This window comes from Pipra filicauda, unplaced genomic scaffold, assembly GCF_003945595.2.
Source record: "Pipra filicauda isolate LSUMZ 115617 unplaced genomic scaffold, ASM394559v2 scaffold65_size3143899_pilon, whole genome shotgun sequence".
Lineage (NCBI taxonomy): Eukaryota > Metazoa > Chordata > Aves > Passeriformes > Pipridae > Pipra > Pipra filicauda.
The window spans coordinates 781,876-798,628 of NW_024104820.1; the positions used below are offsets into that span (position 1 = coordinate 781,876).

The window sequence follows — 16,753 nt, forward strand, 5'->3', positions numbered from 1 at the left end:
GCACCGTGAACATTGCTCTTGGCAACTGCTAAAGATATGTCACGAGCCCCTCATTGTTCTATCCCTTAAAGTCACTGCCGTGTAGGATAACTCAGCCAATGCTGGTCATCTGTGTCAAGCATATTTACATACCAAAGTCACTTCAGGAAAAATTACAAGAAAATTTACATGCTTAGCTAAATTTTTGGATGTCTGATCTTATCTAATAGATTGTAATCTCTCTCCAAGTTCCCCGTCATGCATGGTTGCCTCCAGGCATAAATCTGCAGGCCAAGACAACCCCTGAGCACTTGTCACCTTTCAATGATATGCTCACCCACACTTTGGAGGAGTAGTACAGAGTACTGGGAGATCTGTCAGGCAACCCTCTCAGAAAGCACAGTGGTGCTGCAGAGATACAGAGTGAAATGACTTGTGTCATCTTTTCTGGTAACAGAGTGCTCTTGCTCTGAGAAAATACTTGAAATGCAAAATGCATGGTTGACAGCAACTGGAAGGAGTGTGAGAGGGTGCAAGCGTGTGTGTGCATGGCTGCAGGGGGCTGTCATGAGCAGAGCAAAGGCCATGCTAACTCCGCAGCAATGCCCCGGGGGGGCTGCTGAGGAGATCCTTTGCTCATGCTCAGCATTAAGGCAGAGGCTGCCACAAAGTCACCCCCTTTTTCTGGAGCATGTAAGCCTTAGCGAGGTGCCCACTGCCTCTTTGCTTTCCAAGCAGGAATGGCACCTGCAGTCCTTCAAGCATCCCCTGCCCTGCCCTCATTCTGTCCACATCCTTCCCACAGCCCTTGCTGGAGCCCTTTGTGGCCTGGGTGAGACGCCAGGCTGGGAGCCAGAGAGTGTTGGAGGTGATTTCATCCAGTGATAGCACAGCTATGCATGGCTTATGTTTTACAGAGTTAGTTATTTTCAGTCACACTCTGTAACCTACACTGCCAGACTCATCTCTCTAGGAAGAGGATTCCTTCTGGAAACAGGCCATTGTGAAAATGCCCACATATCTACAAAAGGCACACCATTTTGTTTTGGAAAGCTTCATCTTGTCACTAAAACAGGGGTGTGTAGTTGTGATGCAATCCTGATGTCCTCATAGGCAAGGCAGAGCTGGAAAGTTTTAAGGTGAAAAGCTTAGATAAAGGACGCCATGGCTGATGTGTACTCAAATGTGAAAATCAGATTACAGTATTTGTTGGTACCTCCCCCAAAAAAATTTAAAACTGTTATTGAAAAAAAAAAAAAGGATCTAGTAATAAAACCAGCAGTCCAAACAAGCTGGACAGCCAAAAGTGATATTTTTTACTAATAGCTTCTAAATGTCTGAGGAAACATTGTGCCATCCAAACAGTCAATAAACGAAATTTCTTTCAAGCTAACATTAGCAATTAATAGCACTTTTTGTTTTTCAAGTGAGAGCTATGCCAAAGGAAATAATGCAAACTGCATGGGAAGAGTTTAATTAACATCCCTGAACACTATCTTCCCAAAGAGACTACAGAGACAACAGGCATCTATATTAATTAATTGAGTAAAATTATCTGCTTAGTTAAATGGATGTAATTAAGAGTAATGTCTTGAGGTCTGTCTTCTAAAGTCCTTTTGCTGCTTTAAAAAAATTATCTGGGACAACTTTTCCTCTGAAGAAACCAGTAGTTTGTTTGACCAAAATGTCTAAACAAAAAGTTTCCAACAGACTCAGCATTTAGCTTGCTGACTCATGGGGACAGAATTCAGTCAATAATAGGAAAATCTACCTTCAGATAGTTCTGTGGACAAGAACCCACATACAGAGGAAAAATCAAGGGGAGTGTTTTTCAGATTGAGGCTTGTTTTGAGTGACACTGAAAGTGGTCATGTTGACACATCATTCAGGGTTTAGAGGAGTGCAAAAAAACAAAGTAGTGAAAATGTAGAGTTAGGTCAGAGGTGAAGAACTGAAGAATCAAAAAGTGAGGCAGGAGATAGGTATTGAAAAATCTCACAAGAGAGAGAATTGCGTTGAAATGCATGAAATGTCCTGAGAAAGACTGTGGAGTCAGCATGAGACCCACTAAAAAGAGCTGTGCACAGGAGAGCAACCATTCTGGCTGGGAAAGAACTGTGTCGGGAGATAAGACTCTTTGCCTTGTCAGGTGGATACTTTATTCTACTTGGCATCCTCAAATGTTTTTTTCTCCATAAAAAATTAAGAAGTCAAGAAAATCTCCTAGGTTTTGACAATAAACTGATAGTTAAAGGACAGCTTTAGATTTATGATATTGTTTAAATCAAGGCCATTCAGTCCACAGACTTGAATATTTTATGAGTTCTCCAACAGCAGGGATATTGGCTGCTCTGGATAAAATTAAACTCATTTGTTCCTTTCAGTTCCATGCAAGCTGCATCCTGCTTTGCCATATTTGACTTCTGTTAAAACACTACTAGCACACTGTTCCACCTCAAAATGCTACCTGTGGTTCAAGCTTCTTTTCCCTGACGAGTGACACAAACCATCCATGAGGTAAAATATGGACTCCTGTAGATTTAGACAGAAGTCAGTGGTTCTGATGATACTTCTGATTTTTAAATGATGGAGATGGACATGAAGGAAGACTTCATGTGTTCTCATTCAGTGCCTCTGGCACACAGTATCAATGCTCTCAAGGCTGTACATAAGGTTTCTTGCTGTACCTCTAGAGCATCTGGGAATATCGACACCCTTCCCTTCACTTCTGCATTTTTCCCTTCCCCTTCTCCTTCTCCAAAAAATCCAACACTCAAACCCAACTTAGCATTACATCCATAATGAAAAGTAGTAGCAGGTGTCAGCTCCTGAAATCTCTGTCTAAAAAGTGAAAATTAAGGTTAATGCTGCATTGTTGGTCAGTAACATTTAATTCTGGAGTTTTTTTAGGCTTCAAGCTTCAAGCATTTCTCTGCAAGAAGGCAGAGGCACATGTGTAAGAATTCCAATGATCTTACTGTGGACAACAGTGCTTGCTGCTATTCTTTCTCATCACTGGAAGCAATAAATTCCCTGAAAGCAAAACTGTTGATCCAGGCCAAATTTGTGCTGTGTTCCAGTTCTTCTCCTAATGGCTAATACTGTGGTCATAGGCACTATGATTTTCTGCAGCTGAGATATCTTCTAGGTGAATGCCTAATCTTTTATACAAAGTTTCATTGCTAGTGTCCGAAAATAATAACGTAGCCATTGCTTTCTCCACTGTATGCACCCAAAATGAAATTTCCCTTTGATGATGAGCTGGAACATGATCCAACATAAGGTACTGAATGCTCTATTCACCCACCCACTTTGTGAAAAACTGCCAGCTCCTGACAAATGCTTGTAGAATCTTATTTAGAGATTCTCTACAAATAAAATAATGGATGTTGCAATTCTTATTCAAGAGGTTATCTAAGAGAATATAGAAATATTCTCATGTTTCCCTTGGAAGACTTCTTACTCTTCTGTAAAGAAAATCTCTTCCCTGCTCACTGGCAAACGGGATCATCACTTCCTTTTCCATTGCTTCCACAGTTGGATGGCAAACTAGTGCTTCAACTACTCAGCTGTCTCAGACACTAGTGTAATGAGTTTTTTAGAATTTGAGCTCTGTTGACCACGGAAAAATGGTGAAGTTTGCAAAGTCAAATATTCTGTTCAGCTTGGCTTCCATAATTTTTAAAATACAGTGATGTATTTTCTTTTCCCCCAGAATTCCAGCACACACACTATTTGTAAAAATGGACTTGATCTGAAGGTAACTTCTAATGGTGCACTGAAGTAGGTTTATACTTACAAGATATCTATGTCATTTGTAGCAGAAGCTGTAGAGAATGAGAAAAGCAATTATATGAAAAGAAAGAACTGTATCACACTGGTGTTCTCTGGAAAATTGACTCCCTTCACAGGAATGCTCAGAACAGAAATAAAACAAGGTGTATGCATCCCTTGAGTATAATAATGTTGATGGGTAAAGAAGAAAAGACCATGAAAAAAAAGAAGTCTTCTGAGCAGGGTTTGGATGATATGTAACAAAGTGCAATAAAACTCGAGCAAGGAGGAGAAAAATATGGAATAGCTGCTTGTTATGAACAATCTCTGTTCTCTTTCTCCAATACGTCATAGGACATGCTGAGAAATGGTGGGCAATTAAATAAGATGGCATCATTATATGTATGCACATGGGAGTGAAATTACAATTCTACTTCTTCAGCAGTTCCAGAATTTTTAACATCTGAATACAATTTTGCAAATGTTAGGGTCTTTTTTCCAACAATTTCTGTTGAAACAGGATGAGCTGAAGCATAAGAGTGTTAGGTGTTATGGAACATTTGACACTTAAATGGAAAATAATAAGAAATAATTTGGGGAGATCTTGAAATAATTACAAGCATTAGATACATAAATTTACAGGAAAGTTTAAGAGTTAAAGTAACTGTTAGGATAAATGACTCTATAAGCAAGCATTTAAACAAATGAAATATTCTGAGTTAGTTTCAAATGAAGGACCAGTGGGAATGCTAGTGAAGCCACTGTTTCAGACACTTGGATGTAAATTTCTTTATGAATTGTTGAATAACATTTCAGTTGGATTTCTGATAGAGGGTTATGCAACACTTTTTTGGTCTGTATCAATTAACCTGGTGCTTTATAAAAATACAAGAATAGGATTCTCAATTAATTTCAATATTTTATCACACCTCTAGATTAATGTTTGTATAATTTTTAATGTGGCAATTTTAATAATTAAAAAATTAGAAAACCAGATGGAATTACAAAACATCAACAGATTACTTAATTAACTTTTGCCTACTGGGATAAATAAAACATACCACAGAATATATCAAAGCAGACACCAATGAGACACTATACACCCATTAGTATGCAGGAGTTTTTCTCTTCAGATAGCAGTTCTCATCAGATGTAAGCATATGCCTATCGGTCTTATTCAATAAACCCAGCAACTCCTCATGTTATAATCCATAGCATATAACATCATGGCAAAAATCTAAAGAAGTATACTATGATGCTTCCCATAGACCAGTGAAATCTGCCACCAAATAATGTGAGCTGAACAAAAAGTGAAAAAAATAATTGCTATTATTTTATGAAGGAGTATGATATATAAGTTGGTTTGCAAATACTAACAAACATCCTTCAGGTGTGCAAGAGCGCCTTAAAACAAAATTAATAAAAATACCAGATTTTAAAAGTGTTGTTGCATTTGTCGAATCATGTTACAAATATTCTGCCAGTTCTATTGCATGACATGTATTACATACATGGGTAAAAATATGAGTGAATCAGATGAACTGCAGATCTGTAAACACATAATAATATAAATCTTCCTTACTTATATGAAAAGTCCCTTGAATATATTGCAATTCTATGTAGATTTTTGTAAATTTCTTAGTATATTTTGCCAAGATGTGCTCTGAAATAAATTTTTTTCCAAATAGGATTCCAGAAGCTTTACAGTTGCTTCATTTGACCAATGAACCCTAGCTGATGACCTCCAACATTCCTAAAAAAACTAATGATAATTATTGCACACCAAATACGTACCTAAATGATGTGCACTGATACCTTTTTATTTAATAAAAAATGTGTCACCATATATATGTGCATACATTTGGTTATTGCTATCAGAATTAACAGCTTGCAATTTAACCCCATCTTATTAGAAACAGGGCTCAGCAGACCCACACAAATTGAAATGAATACTTGCCACTGGCTTTACACCAGGCTTCAAGACAATGTGTTTGTTAGTACCTTCAGATTAATACCAGTTAGGTTTTGAACAGTTTCAATCTCATGCTAGATGATTTAAACCAGATGAAAATAGAAGTGTGTTACCCAAAATAAAAGAATACAGAAAATATAGTATTGTAGTATTTACTAAACAAAAAAACAAGTAAAAATTGTGACTCTTTTTTTTTGTTTGTTTTTAAACATCATTAAGTAATCAAATTTAGGCCATACAAGCATCAACAAGAAATGTAAATAATGTACTGTTAAGGTGATAACTACAACTTTTTTAAACTGCTCGAGAACAAAACCCACAAATGTTGCATACCTCACTTTAAAATCATTCAAGTGCCTTGCACAGTATGTAAAAAATTTGGTAGTCAATCACTGCCATGAAATATACATACAATACCTGAATTTTATAGTTTAGTGGCCCAGGCCCAGATCATCAAAGTATTTAGGTTGCCACTCCGCATGGAAGCTCTGGGTCTTGGTGTATATTAACCCCTTCCATGAAAGGAGTAACTGGTTTTGATGGTGTGAATTTATAGTCTTGTCTTTCCCTATACAGGGAGGGAAAGGGTCGATATTAAAGAAAGAATGGTTCCAATAGGCAGAAAGTTTATGGCACTGCAACTACATGAACCACCTTCCCTACACAACATAAAAATATTCTAATATTAAGGATTATTTTACAACTCAGTGGAAATATGCAGTAATGCAATCCATTTCCTTTGTCTGGATGACAAAAATGCAGTCTTAACAGTCACAAGAACCCGCCTTGTGTTAGCTATAAAAAAAAATATATTTATATATATATTTATGCAACTACTATGTGCATTAAACAAAACCACTGTATGAATCAGCAGGGTTCAATAACACTTGTATCTGAATCTCTGAAAGGGGTGCATTGAAGTCTGTGGTGCTTCTCAGTAATGACTCACAATGAAATGGCAAAGGATAGAAACCCATTTATTTTAAATCTTATTTTTTCATATCACATTGCCTAAGAAATGGTCCATAAGCTCTCTGGCAGCTAAAAGGATCTGTTGCCTTTACTTCAGTCTCCTGCTGAGAAATGAAAGATATCCCTTAAAACAAATCTGATAATTCATTTTTTAGTGAACACTGAAACTGAAAATCAGCCCAACTTCACTGTGAACTCCCAGGAAATAATTTCACCACCGTGAAAATTCTCTGTTGTCAGCAATGTACAAGAAACGTACTACTCCTGGAGAAAGCATTTACATTGTGACTCGCTCAATTAGGTGGGTAGGTTAATCTAGAATTGAAAAGTGTGTATATTTCACATCTGCTTATAGAAATATTGGTAAGTTCCTTTTTTCTTCTTTACCTGCATTGAGATACTATCCTCAATCACCTGTGAACACTATTCAGTGCCCTTTGCACTGAAACAGTACAGATTTGTCCCTCAGTCTTTGAGATAACAGAGAACACTTAAACCAAAGGGCAACACTCTTGTGCACCAAAGCTTTATTATACTTCTGATTACTGTGCATCCCCACACCTAAAGCCAATAATATGGCACTTGTGCCATAGTTCTGATACTGTAGGTGTCCACTGACAAGTGTTCTGCATGAACCATTGTGTCTCAGTCCACTAACAAAAACTACTGTGCAGTAGTAATCTGGTATCTTAGATAGTTTTTCTTCTTGGACAAAGCTTATCCAAAATCTTCTTTCTATCAGGCTACAGCAGCTTAGGGCTCCTTTTCTTTAAAGAGAGGCAAAGTAAATGTCTTACACCTGTAGGCCAGTACTGGTGTTCTGTCCCAGAAATTTTAGCACTGCTCTGATACGATGAACCCTTCTTTTTCTCCGACTGGTTCCACTTCAGCATAGGCAGGATGTCCAGATCCTCTTCTGAATTTCATTGCTGGCCATCTGCTTGGACGTCGCTGTAACAGCAACAACAAAATAAACTTTCAGAATATGAAGGGTACAACAATAAACAATTAAAAAAAATTTAAAAATGTCCTACAATTTTGATCTCTCACACTAAAACCCACTCCATGTAGTTGTTACAGTAATAGAGAAGCACAGTTCAGCAGCAGCAGAAGTCAGAGGAATTAATCTCTCTTTCTAAATCTGTGAGTGATGGCTGTTCTTAAAGACATAAATAATTACCACTACTCTTAGCAGTGAAGAGGATGAAATAGCTCCTGTCTAAACCACTTGATTATTGGATTTGTCACATAAAGAACTGCTGATCCACTACCCCCTAAAGGATCTGTCCAATGCTCTTCCTTCTTAGTTCTGCATAGGAATTTGCTAACATACTCTACGCTATGGAAGAATGTGTAGTTGAGACGACAGAGACTGTAATTTTAAAATTATTTAGGACAAAATTCTGGCATGTTTATGCAGAACTGTCAAAATAATGACTTTCTGTTTCAAGTGCCATAATATCTACTTGAGTAGTTTACTTTGATTGTTCACATAGAAGCTTTGATTGTTTACTTTGGTTATTCACATAGACTTTTAATTGAAAGTCTTAAGAACTTTGGGTGCAAAAGTCTTAAGGAGTCCTAATCAATTTTCATTAGGATCTTTGATGACTGCCTTAAAGACAGCTAAAAGACAAAAGAAACAATTATTTTCTAGGGCAGATAAAACAATTCCTGTATTATTATGATGTCTCTAGGAAGAAGAAGTGCTTTAAACAATCTGTATTTTCGAACTGATTAATGTCCAGTAAGGCTCAGACTTTGGGTGACCACTCTGAGATTAATGTCAAAGGGAACAGCTTTCAGGAAGAATAGGGAAACTCCTTCATAGCAGAAAAGAAGTGAGCAGAAAAGCTGTCCTAAAATGATTACTCTTTATTGAAAATTTTATCTGCCAAATATGCTGATACATATTTTTTTTTTTTACTGACAACAGTTACAATCTGCTTGGAAGGAGAGCTAGAAAATACAGCAACCTATATAGAAACATTGCAGGAAAATGAGAGGAGAAACAGTGAAAATAAGTTGCAGCCTATATTTTCATCAACAGTTCAAAATCTAAAAATTTTACTTCATGATCTTTCCTCTGAAAATAAACACTGCATTCAATTTTCTGTCCTCATAGCACCCCATTTGGATTGCCTTTCAATTACTAAGGATATTTCATGCTGCTAAGAGGTGGTGTTGGTGACCACAGCACAGCCACAGCTGTGAGGTGCGGCTGGGACTCGTGGTGCTGTGGGGCAGCAGTCACTAAAGAAATCTCAGTGAATCTTGTTACCAACAGACACACATCTGTCTGCCGGTACAGCACAAAATGTTCCTCAGTGATCATTATCGGAAAGATACAATATAAAAGCAACTACTTCCTTTTTCTCCTGTTGCAGGATCAGGTTACTTTTGAGGCATCCAGAGTTAAATTCTGTTTGGCAGGTAATTTAAAATCCCAGGCCTTTCAATGAAACAACTTCCCACAAAGTAGGAAGGTAGAACACTGTTTTCTTTAATGGGTGTTTTTCCTAATAAGAAAACTTAGTCTATTCAAACTTTGGAGACTTTTTTCCACCTAAGCTTGATTCAATGTGGTTTCAAAATTAAGAAGGACAGTTTGGTTACTGCTAAAGAAAAAGGGTCATATTCTGTTCTTAGGCTTGCTAAAGAAAATCAATAACAATTCAATTAAATATAAAGGATTTATTTTAGATTTACAATGGTACAAATGAGAAAGGAATTTGACTGAGAGCTCCCTAATGAAAAGTGAAAATGAAAACCCACTGGAAAACTAGCAAAAAAAATAACTAGAAACTGTATCAAACTGCAGCCTATAAGGATGAACTGAGCTTTAATCTACTAAATTGCTCCCTAATTTAATTTTAAGATGTACCTATGATTAGTTACTACTTCCTTGCTACGTTGCTGATAGAAACTAAATCTACCATTTTGTGCTACTCTTTTTAATTGGTCTTTCCAGATGATTAGTTATGCAACAGATGTGCACCAGTTTTAATAATACAAAGTCATACAACATAAACATGAGTTGTATTTCCAGAAATGAAGAAACAGACACAAAGGTCACCTCTTAATATTACAGTTACAGTTTTCAGTGGTTTCTTTTCACATCTGAGGTGAGATTTTCCCTTCCTAGTGATTGTTTTATTTCAATTTCTTTATGTGCATGTGAGTAATGTAAGTGGTTGACAGTCTTAAAAGAGAGTGATGGCAAACTATCAATTCATTGCCTTGTGTAATCCCCCAAAACCTGTAAAAATATTACAGCTTTAATAGATAAAATCAAAAGTAACTTGACTGGTGTTGGGAAATACAAAGCTCCTTCAGTTACCAAAGCAGTTCAGGAAATGCCTAATGCATTCTTCCTTTTTGTTCTCTGGGAAGACTAGTAAGAAGACAGAAAAAACCCCCACCCTAAACCAGCAAACCAGAAAACCACAGCAAAAATACCACCAAAACCAAATCAAATGGGGAGAAAGCAAGATGGGTATTTTAACTAATTCCTTATTTTTGTCATCCAATTTTAGCAGGAAAAAATATGTTTCTCCGGAATTAGAACACTTAAAGGAAATCCTCTGAGCTGTGGCTGGAGAATTGTAACTCCTGCTTCCTTTCAGTGTATTACAAAGCAAGAAAACAGGACTAATATCTTTTTCATGGGACTGAAACATCCTTGGGTTCACTATTTTAGCAAAGAAATTGAGAGAAAAGCACTTTTGACCCTACATCACCAGCATGCAGAAGAATAATTTATGATACACATTAAAAAGTTAGTTCCTATTAAAGAACAGTAAGATAAAATGAAAGAAACTTTATCTATGGAAAGGCAGGTCTACCTTTCACATTTCTTACACTATGCCTGTCTACACCTTTTTTGGTGGCTATGCAGAATATTTGATTTCCTACAAAGGTTAAAATACATGTATTTACATGCATCTTGAAGTAGAGGCAGAATTTATACTATTTGTCTTACTTCTGAGGAAAAAATGAAGGGGATTCCACCTATGAATAAGAAAGGGTAGCGACTGGAGTAACCTTTGAGTGTTGTTGCATGGGAAGGTCTAGAAGTGTGTTATTGTTGACTAGTTTCTTCTTTTGACATCTTTCAAGATCAGGGAATTTTGAACCTTATAAGGCCTATTTTATCCTTGAAAATCATATGATCTCATTTAGACGTATTAAAAAAACCTGGAAATATGCAAATATGAAGCTATCCAAATTCCAAACCAATTCTCAAAACCCCAGAAAAATTGCTATGACTTACTCAAAAGGATTAAGAAAAAGATACAAAACTATAGTGAATTCTTACTAAATGGCTAAATTTTAATCTCATATTATTCAACACCCATTATTCTAAGTACACTTGTCCACTGGTAATCTACCTCTGCAGTCATGTCTTCTGCTTTCTCATGAGAAGTAAAGATATTTTTGTCACCAATTACCTTTCCCGTAACATGTATTTTTGCTCTTGAAGTTATCTGAAATTTGTGCACCAGTCTTTAATCTCTTCTAGAAACATCCAATTGATTTGGCAAATCATAATCAGAAGTGGATGAGGCTTAAAATATCTGAAACTATATTTCTAAAATGTATTTCCCAGAATAAGAAAAGACCAATTGCCTGACACCATTATTTTGAAGAAACTGTTCTGACACAAAGATTGCTTCAGACTTAAGATTCAGTAGGATCATTTACTGGCTTCATTTATTTTTCTTTTTGATAGAAGTACTTTTTTAAAGTATCATTTTGTGATTTAAACCACATCTTGCTATAACAGTTTCTGCAGTCATACGTATATCTAAGGACCTGGCTGCTGAAGGATGAGAAATAGAATGCCTCCTTCCTCTCCACCTTTGACTTTTATTGTCAGTGTTGATTATTTATTTTAGTGCTTCTCCCTTGTGGCTGATTTGTGTTTCCCTTGCTGAGCTGCTGGTTCCTGCTGAGCTGGATAAGCTTTGGAAAAAATAACTTTACTATCAGTACAAGGCAATGACAGCGAGATCAATGACAATACTCCAAACGCCAGGACACTGCAGAACTTTGAAAGAAGAGAAAAATGATACCTGTTCTCTTCTTTTTAATCATCATTTTCATTAAACACAATCCAACCTGAACGTCTTGACAAAAACTAATTGATGACCACGGCAAGCCTATTTCAAATAGTATAATCCCCTGTAAAATGGACACATATAGTAAAACCAATGGGTTGTATCCCAGAAGAAAGCAGTAGAGCTCTGTGAAGTCTATCAGCTGGATTAGAAAGCTGAGGATCTCATTGTTTTTTAAAAAATCCTTCTTTATTTTTTACTCTGTTTCCTATTTATTCCTCAGTTGTTTGAAGACATACATTGCATTTGTTACATTAATGTAGAAACCTGGAAATGCTGCATGGAGAACATTGTTGAATGTTAAATCTGACTCTTATTTGTGATATGTTGTTATAAGCAGAGATGTATAATAGTGAGCCAGAAATGTCCATTAATTCCCTGAGCTCTGAAAAACCAAGAACTGCCTCCAGCTTTTTAAACTATTTTCTCATATTACTTCCTTCCTCACAGCAGACAGGGGATGAGCAGAAGGTCAAAATCTTAAGAAACTCTACTGCTAGATCTGCGTGCCAGTGAAAGTTTCCAGATACTGAAATACAATCCCCTATACGGCCCAATAGTTAAAAAAATACCTAATAATTAGTGCTTTCTCAGACCACTCCAGCTAGGGCTCAGTATTTGTGAACCATCTTCAGTCCATGCTAATACTCTCCATGCCGTCAACTTTATGTAAGACAGAGTTAAATGACAGGAATACAGATCTCTCCATGCTGGTTGGTCTTTAAGCTAAAAAAATCTTCCCATCTTAATTTAATTTACTAGCAAAGACATAATTTAAGTTAAATCAGAAGGAGTCGAGGTGCATCCTCCAGGCTCTGATCACACACTATTTTATTTGCAAAAGATCTGCAGCTGTTCATTCCTTCCTCCCTCTTTTTCCTCAAGGTCACTCCATGGCTCCATAGCACCAGTTCAACTCTCTATGTGGCCATTTAAATAGATTTGTGAAATTATTCAACATCCAAGATGAAGTGAAATAAACAATAAAAAAGACATCGGTATGTGTATATGTGTGATGTATGTGTTTATAAGTGTACATGTATGTTTCTAAGCAGCTGAATCAGCAAAATAAAGCTCTGGAATAATTCCAAGGAGGGTGGGAACATGAAGGCAAAAGCTATGACCTTTAAAATGGGATCTCAACTCTGAAGAATGTTAATTTTTAACCACAAGCACCCACACTGCTCTTCAGTGTGTGACATATTACCTACTATTAATACATACACAGCTGAGTTCATTCATATTCTCACAACTTCAGAGTCCACATATGTTAATAAGTTGGATTTGGTTTTGTATGTATAAGCTGAATACAAGAGAAAGGCTCTTTGCCTGAGGTTAAGATGATCCCAATTTGCAGTGTTAGTTTAGGCTCCTTAAAATCCCCTACCCACAGAGAATCATCACAGAAAAATTTTATCCTGCTGTTGTCAAGCCTTTCAGGCATGCTTGGTAATGTCCATATGGGAAGAAACACTGCAGTGTCTGACTCCTTGCCTTCATATTGTCCAGCAATCCCTCTGCTGTCTTCTCAGCTGTGGCCAGATCATGTTGCCCTTGATCCCCAAAGGCAGAGCACTGGGATGACATCTGGGGTAAGTTTCAAGCCTTAAAAGGACTTTGTTTCACTATATAAGTAAGGAAGGTAAGAAAAATACAAAGTATGGGAGTGAAAATTTCTTGTATCACGTGCAACCCTTTTATCCACAGATAACTCAGTGCAAACAGGCAAGACATCTGAGTAAAATGCAGTTGGCCATATGCCTTGCTTTTCAATTTGCTAAATATTCCCTGGAAATTAATTGCTCTCAATTAATTCAATAGATCCATAGTTCACACATAAAAGTAGATCCTTAAAGGTTAAAAATGTAAGAAAAAAAGAACATGAGGGAAAAGAAATGAAGAAATAAAATATAAAATACTACCAAAGCTGGTATCTGGTCCATAGCTCATTGAAATATGAGCAAATCCATCTGGCTCAGCTGAGAATTTCTTCCCATCTCTTTATATCCAGCTCCAGATATTTACATCAGTTTTGCTATAATCTGTATCACATTTATGAAATCCCTGATATTCAGGGCATCATGATTGGCTTCTTGTCCAACAACTCTCACATCCTGAATGCAACTATACCACATAGGTTAGTGAATAAAGGAATTGCTTTTTAATTGTGCTATAGTTAGCTTGAAGCTATATATGTTGTCGCTAGATTTGTGACATAAGCTTCTGCTTTGTTGAAAAAGTCATGAAGAACACTATTTGACATGAATGCTGCCTTTCAAGAATCAGTGCAAATCAGTTCAAAGTATACACAAGAGACAGCATTCCTCAAGGTAAGAGTATGTATGTAATGTGATTTAAAAGGGGAAATTATTGGCAACCAAATCAAACTCAAGGGAGATAAAATACTGCAGGGATAATTATAAATAAATAGAAAACCAAAGCATGCAACATCTCTTCTGTCAGTCTGTAAGCTAATCTCTAGAAAACATTTACTCTTAGCTTTTAGAAAGAGCTTGCATTCATTGGAACTTTGATTGAAGCTCCCTTAACTTTAAAAGCAGATAATTCATTCTACCCTTAGGTCACCAGAGAAGTGTCCAACTTAAACAACATGAGCAGTCTGGAGTCTGGAAGAAACAGGAAAGCACTGCATTTTGATTTGAATTTTCTACACACAAAAAAAAGTGGAATTTTTGTGAAAATGTGTTGAACTGTTTGGATGGCATTCTTTTAAAATTGCATACTATCATAGTCAAATTGAATAGCATAGGCATTCAAGACTTTTCAAGTTGTTTGCTCAAAATATTTTTTATTTTTTTTATTCCAAGTGGGGCTGCACATATGCATTCTGCTCAACAGCTATGAACAAAAACACAAGAGGAAACATTTTCTTCAGACTTTAAGAGTAAAAAAGTAATAGAATAATGTTACTCTGTTCTAAGACAATAGTTGCTTTTGTAATAAATTGTATTTTTCTTGGCTTTGTGTGGCTTGTTTAAACTAGTGCACTCAGAATATCATTTAATGTTGTTCAGAAGGGATTGCTTTTATCAGTGCAAGGGTAAAGAGTGCAGTCAAAATGTGGGTGTATTTATCCTTATGTGGGGGAAGCTCACTACATGACAAACATGAGTGGGATTTGAGAGGAGCTATGTGAGAACCTCAGTGAGGCAGTAATTGAATGTTGAATAATATCTGCAGAGAATACAAGGAAGAAAGAGACTTGAAGCCTCAGATATGGGGTCAGTTTATTACAGTTTTCTTTATTCAGTAATCAGTCATGACTATAAAACAAATCAAGTAAAAATCACTTACATAGCCCTTAACTTAAAAACCCCAACAAAATCTCATTGAAAATGACACTTTACAAAATCATGACAGTGTTTTAGAACTTAGATGTAAAAAGAAGTTTCTCTGTTAGTCATATTACAGTTTTGAATGAATGTTATGTTTAATGTTATATGATGCCCCTGTAAAGTTTAAAACAAAACAGAAATGGACCAGGTTCCTGTTCTTTCTTTTGACCAGCCTTAGAGTTATATTAATTACTGATGATACATAAACTGATGCAGATCTTCATTTGGCTAGAAGACTTCATGGCAGACTGCAGTGTACTCATAATTTTTTAGACAACTGCAGGAGGGAGCTGCCTGTCCATCTGTCACATCTTGTTTTAACTGTGCAACTTGCTTTATTAATCAAGAGACTCATTCAAACCAGTATAATTTTCTGAAATATTTATATGCTTCTCATTTCATGACCAAGCCCATGGCAATTCTCTTGAGTTCTTTCCCAAGAATGGTAAAATCAGATCCACATTTCATTCATTTCCCATAAATAATGCAGCTTGTCTGCTGCTATTATGTTATATGTAACAGCTTAATAAAATATTTTTCAGTTACAAAAATGCAATAAAAATGACTTTTTGTAACACTGTTTATACCAGTTTTGCCTCATTATTTTTTGTACTGTAGTTTCAAAATGCAAGTTTGAGAAGATATGTTCTTCTTTGTGTTGGAAACATGTAGATCCAATTGATTTCTCCTTTATTTTAAACACAAAGCACATGTTTTTCCATTTTTTTCTAAAAGCCTACATTGCTTGCTAGAAGACATTTTAGCATTGACTGCATAGGTTGATTAATGGCACCTAAAGATTAAATTCAGTGGAAGAGGTTTAACAAAATTGTTTAAGGCACCACTGTTTGCATGATGAGTATGATATCAATAAAAGAAATAAATTAACATGCCCTTACTACATACTGAGAACAAAAATAAATAAATAAATGTGTATTGTAATTTAGTATTCTTCCCTCTTTAAAAAATGGTGCTGCCATTTACTTAGTCTTTTCAATCACACCATGACAGATAAGAAACTTGCTTTAACTAGAAGGAAAGAATAGAAATTCAACATGTGTGCAAAGGAAAAAAAGGGACAAAACCTCCTCTTTTATATATGGACTTTAGTGGAATTTTGTTTGTATATATCTATCAATAGAGAACTGGTTTGAAATGTTGCATAAACATGAAAGAAAACTATATTTTATTGCATGGATTCTGTTTCCTAATGGTTAACACAGTTACATCACTTGAGGCTGGAATACTGATAACAATTCATTTTGATTTTTGTCACTACTATTGCATCTAAGAAGTATATTTATTATAATATGATTTAAAGATGAATCATTCTGTTCATGTGCATGTCTCACTTCAATTCTCATTGCTGTCACTAAGAATGAACTTCTACTTCCTATATTCCTGGTCCAGGCTTTTACCTAAGAAATTCCTAGGTACGTCCCTAGTGACACAGTGGTTTTGCATCTTCACTGTTGTCTAGCAGTAAGTGTCCAGGCTCTTAATAGTAGGGGAATACTACAAATAGGGGTTACGAACAGTCAGCCTTTTCTTTCACATTTAGTAACTCTACACTTATCACA

General features: G+C 36.1%; 1 protein-coding gene across 1 annotated transcript in view; it reads right to left on the reverse strand.

Annotated features, from left to right (window-relative positions):
• Positions 1 to 4,689: 4,689 nt before the first annotated feature.
• PLXDC2 (plexin domain containing 2) overlaps positions 4,690 to 16,753 on the reverse strand; it is a 257,174-nt gene continuing 245,110 nt past the window's right edge. The window contains exon 14 of the mRNA XM_027720564.2: positions 4,690 to 7,648. Within this exon, the coding sequence (XP_027576365.1) occupies positions 7,532 to 7,648 (117 nt within the window). The 3' untranslated portion in view covers positions 4,690 to 7,531. The remainder of the gene's footprint in view (positions 7,649 to 16,753) is intronic.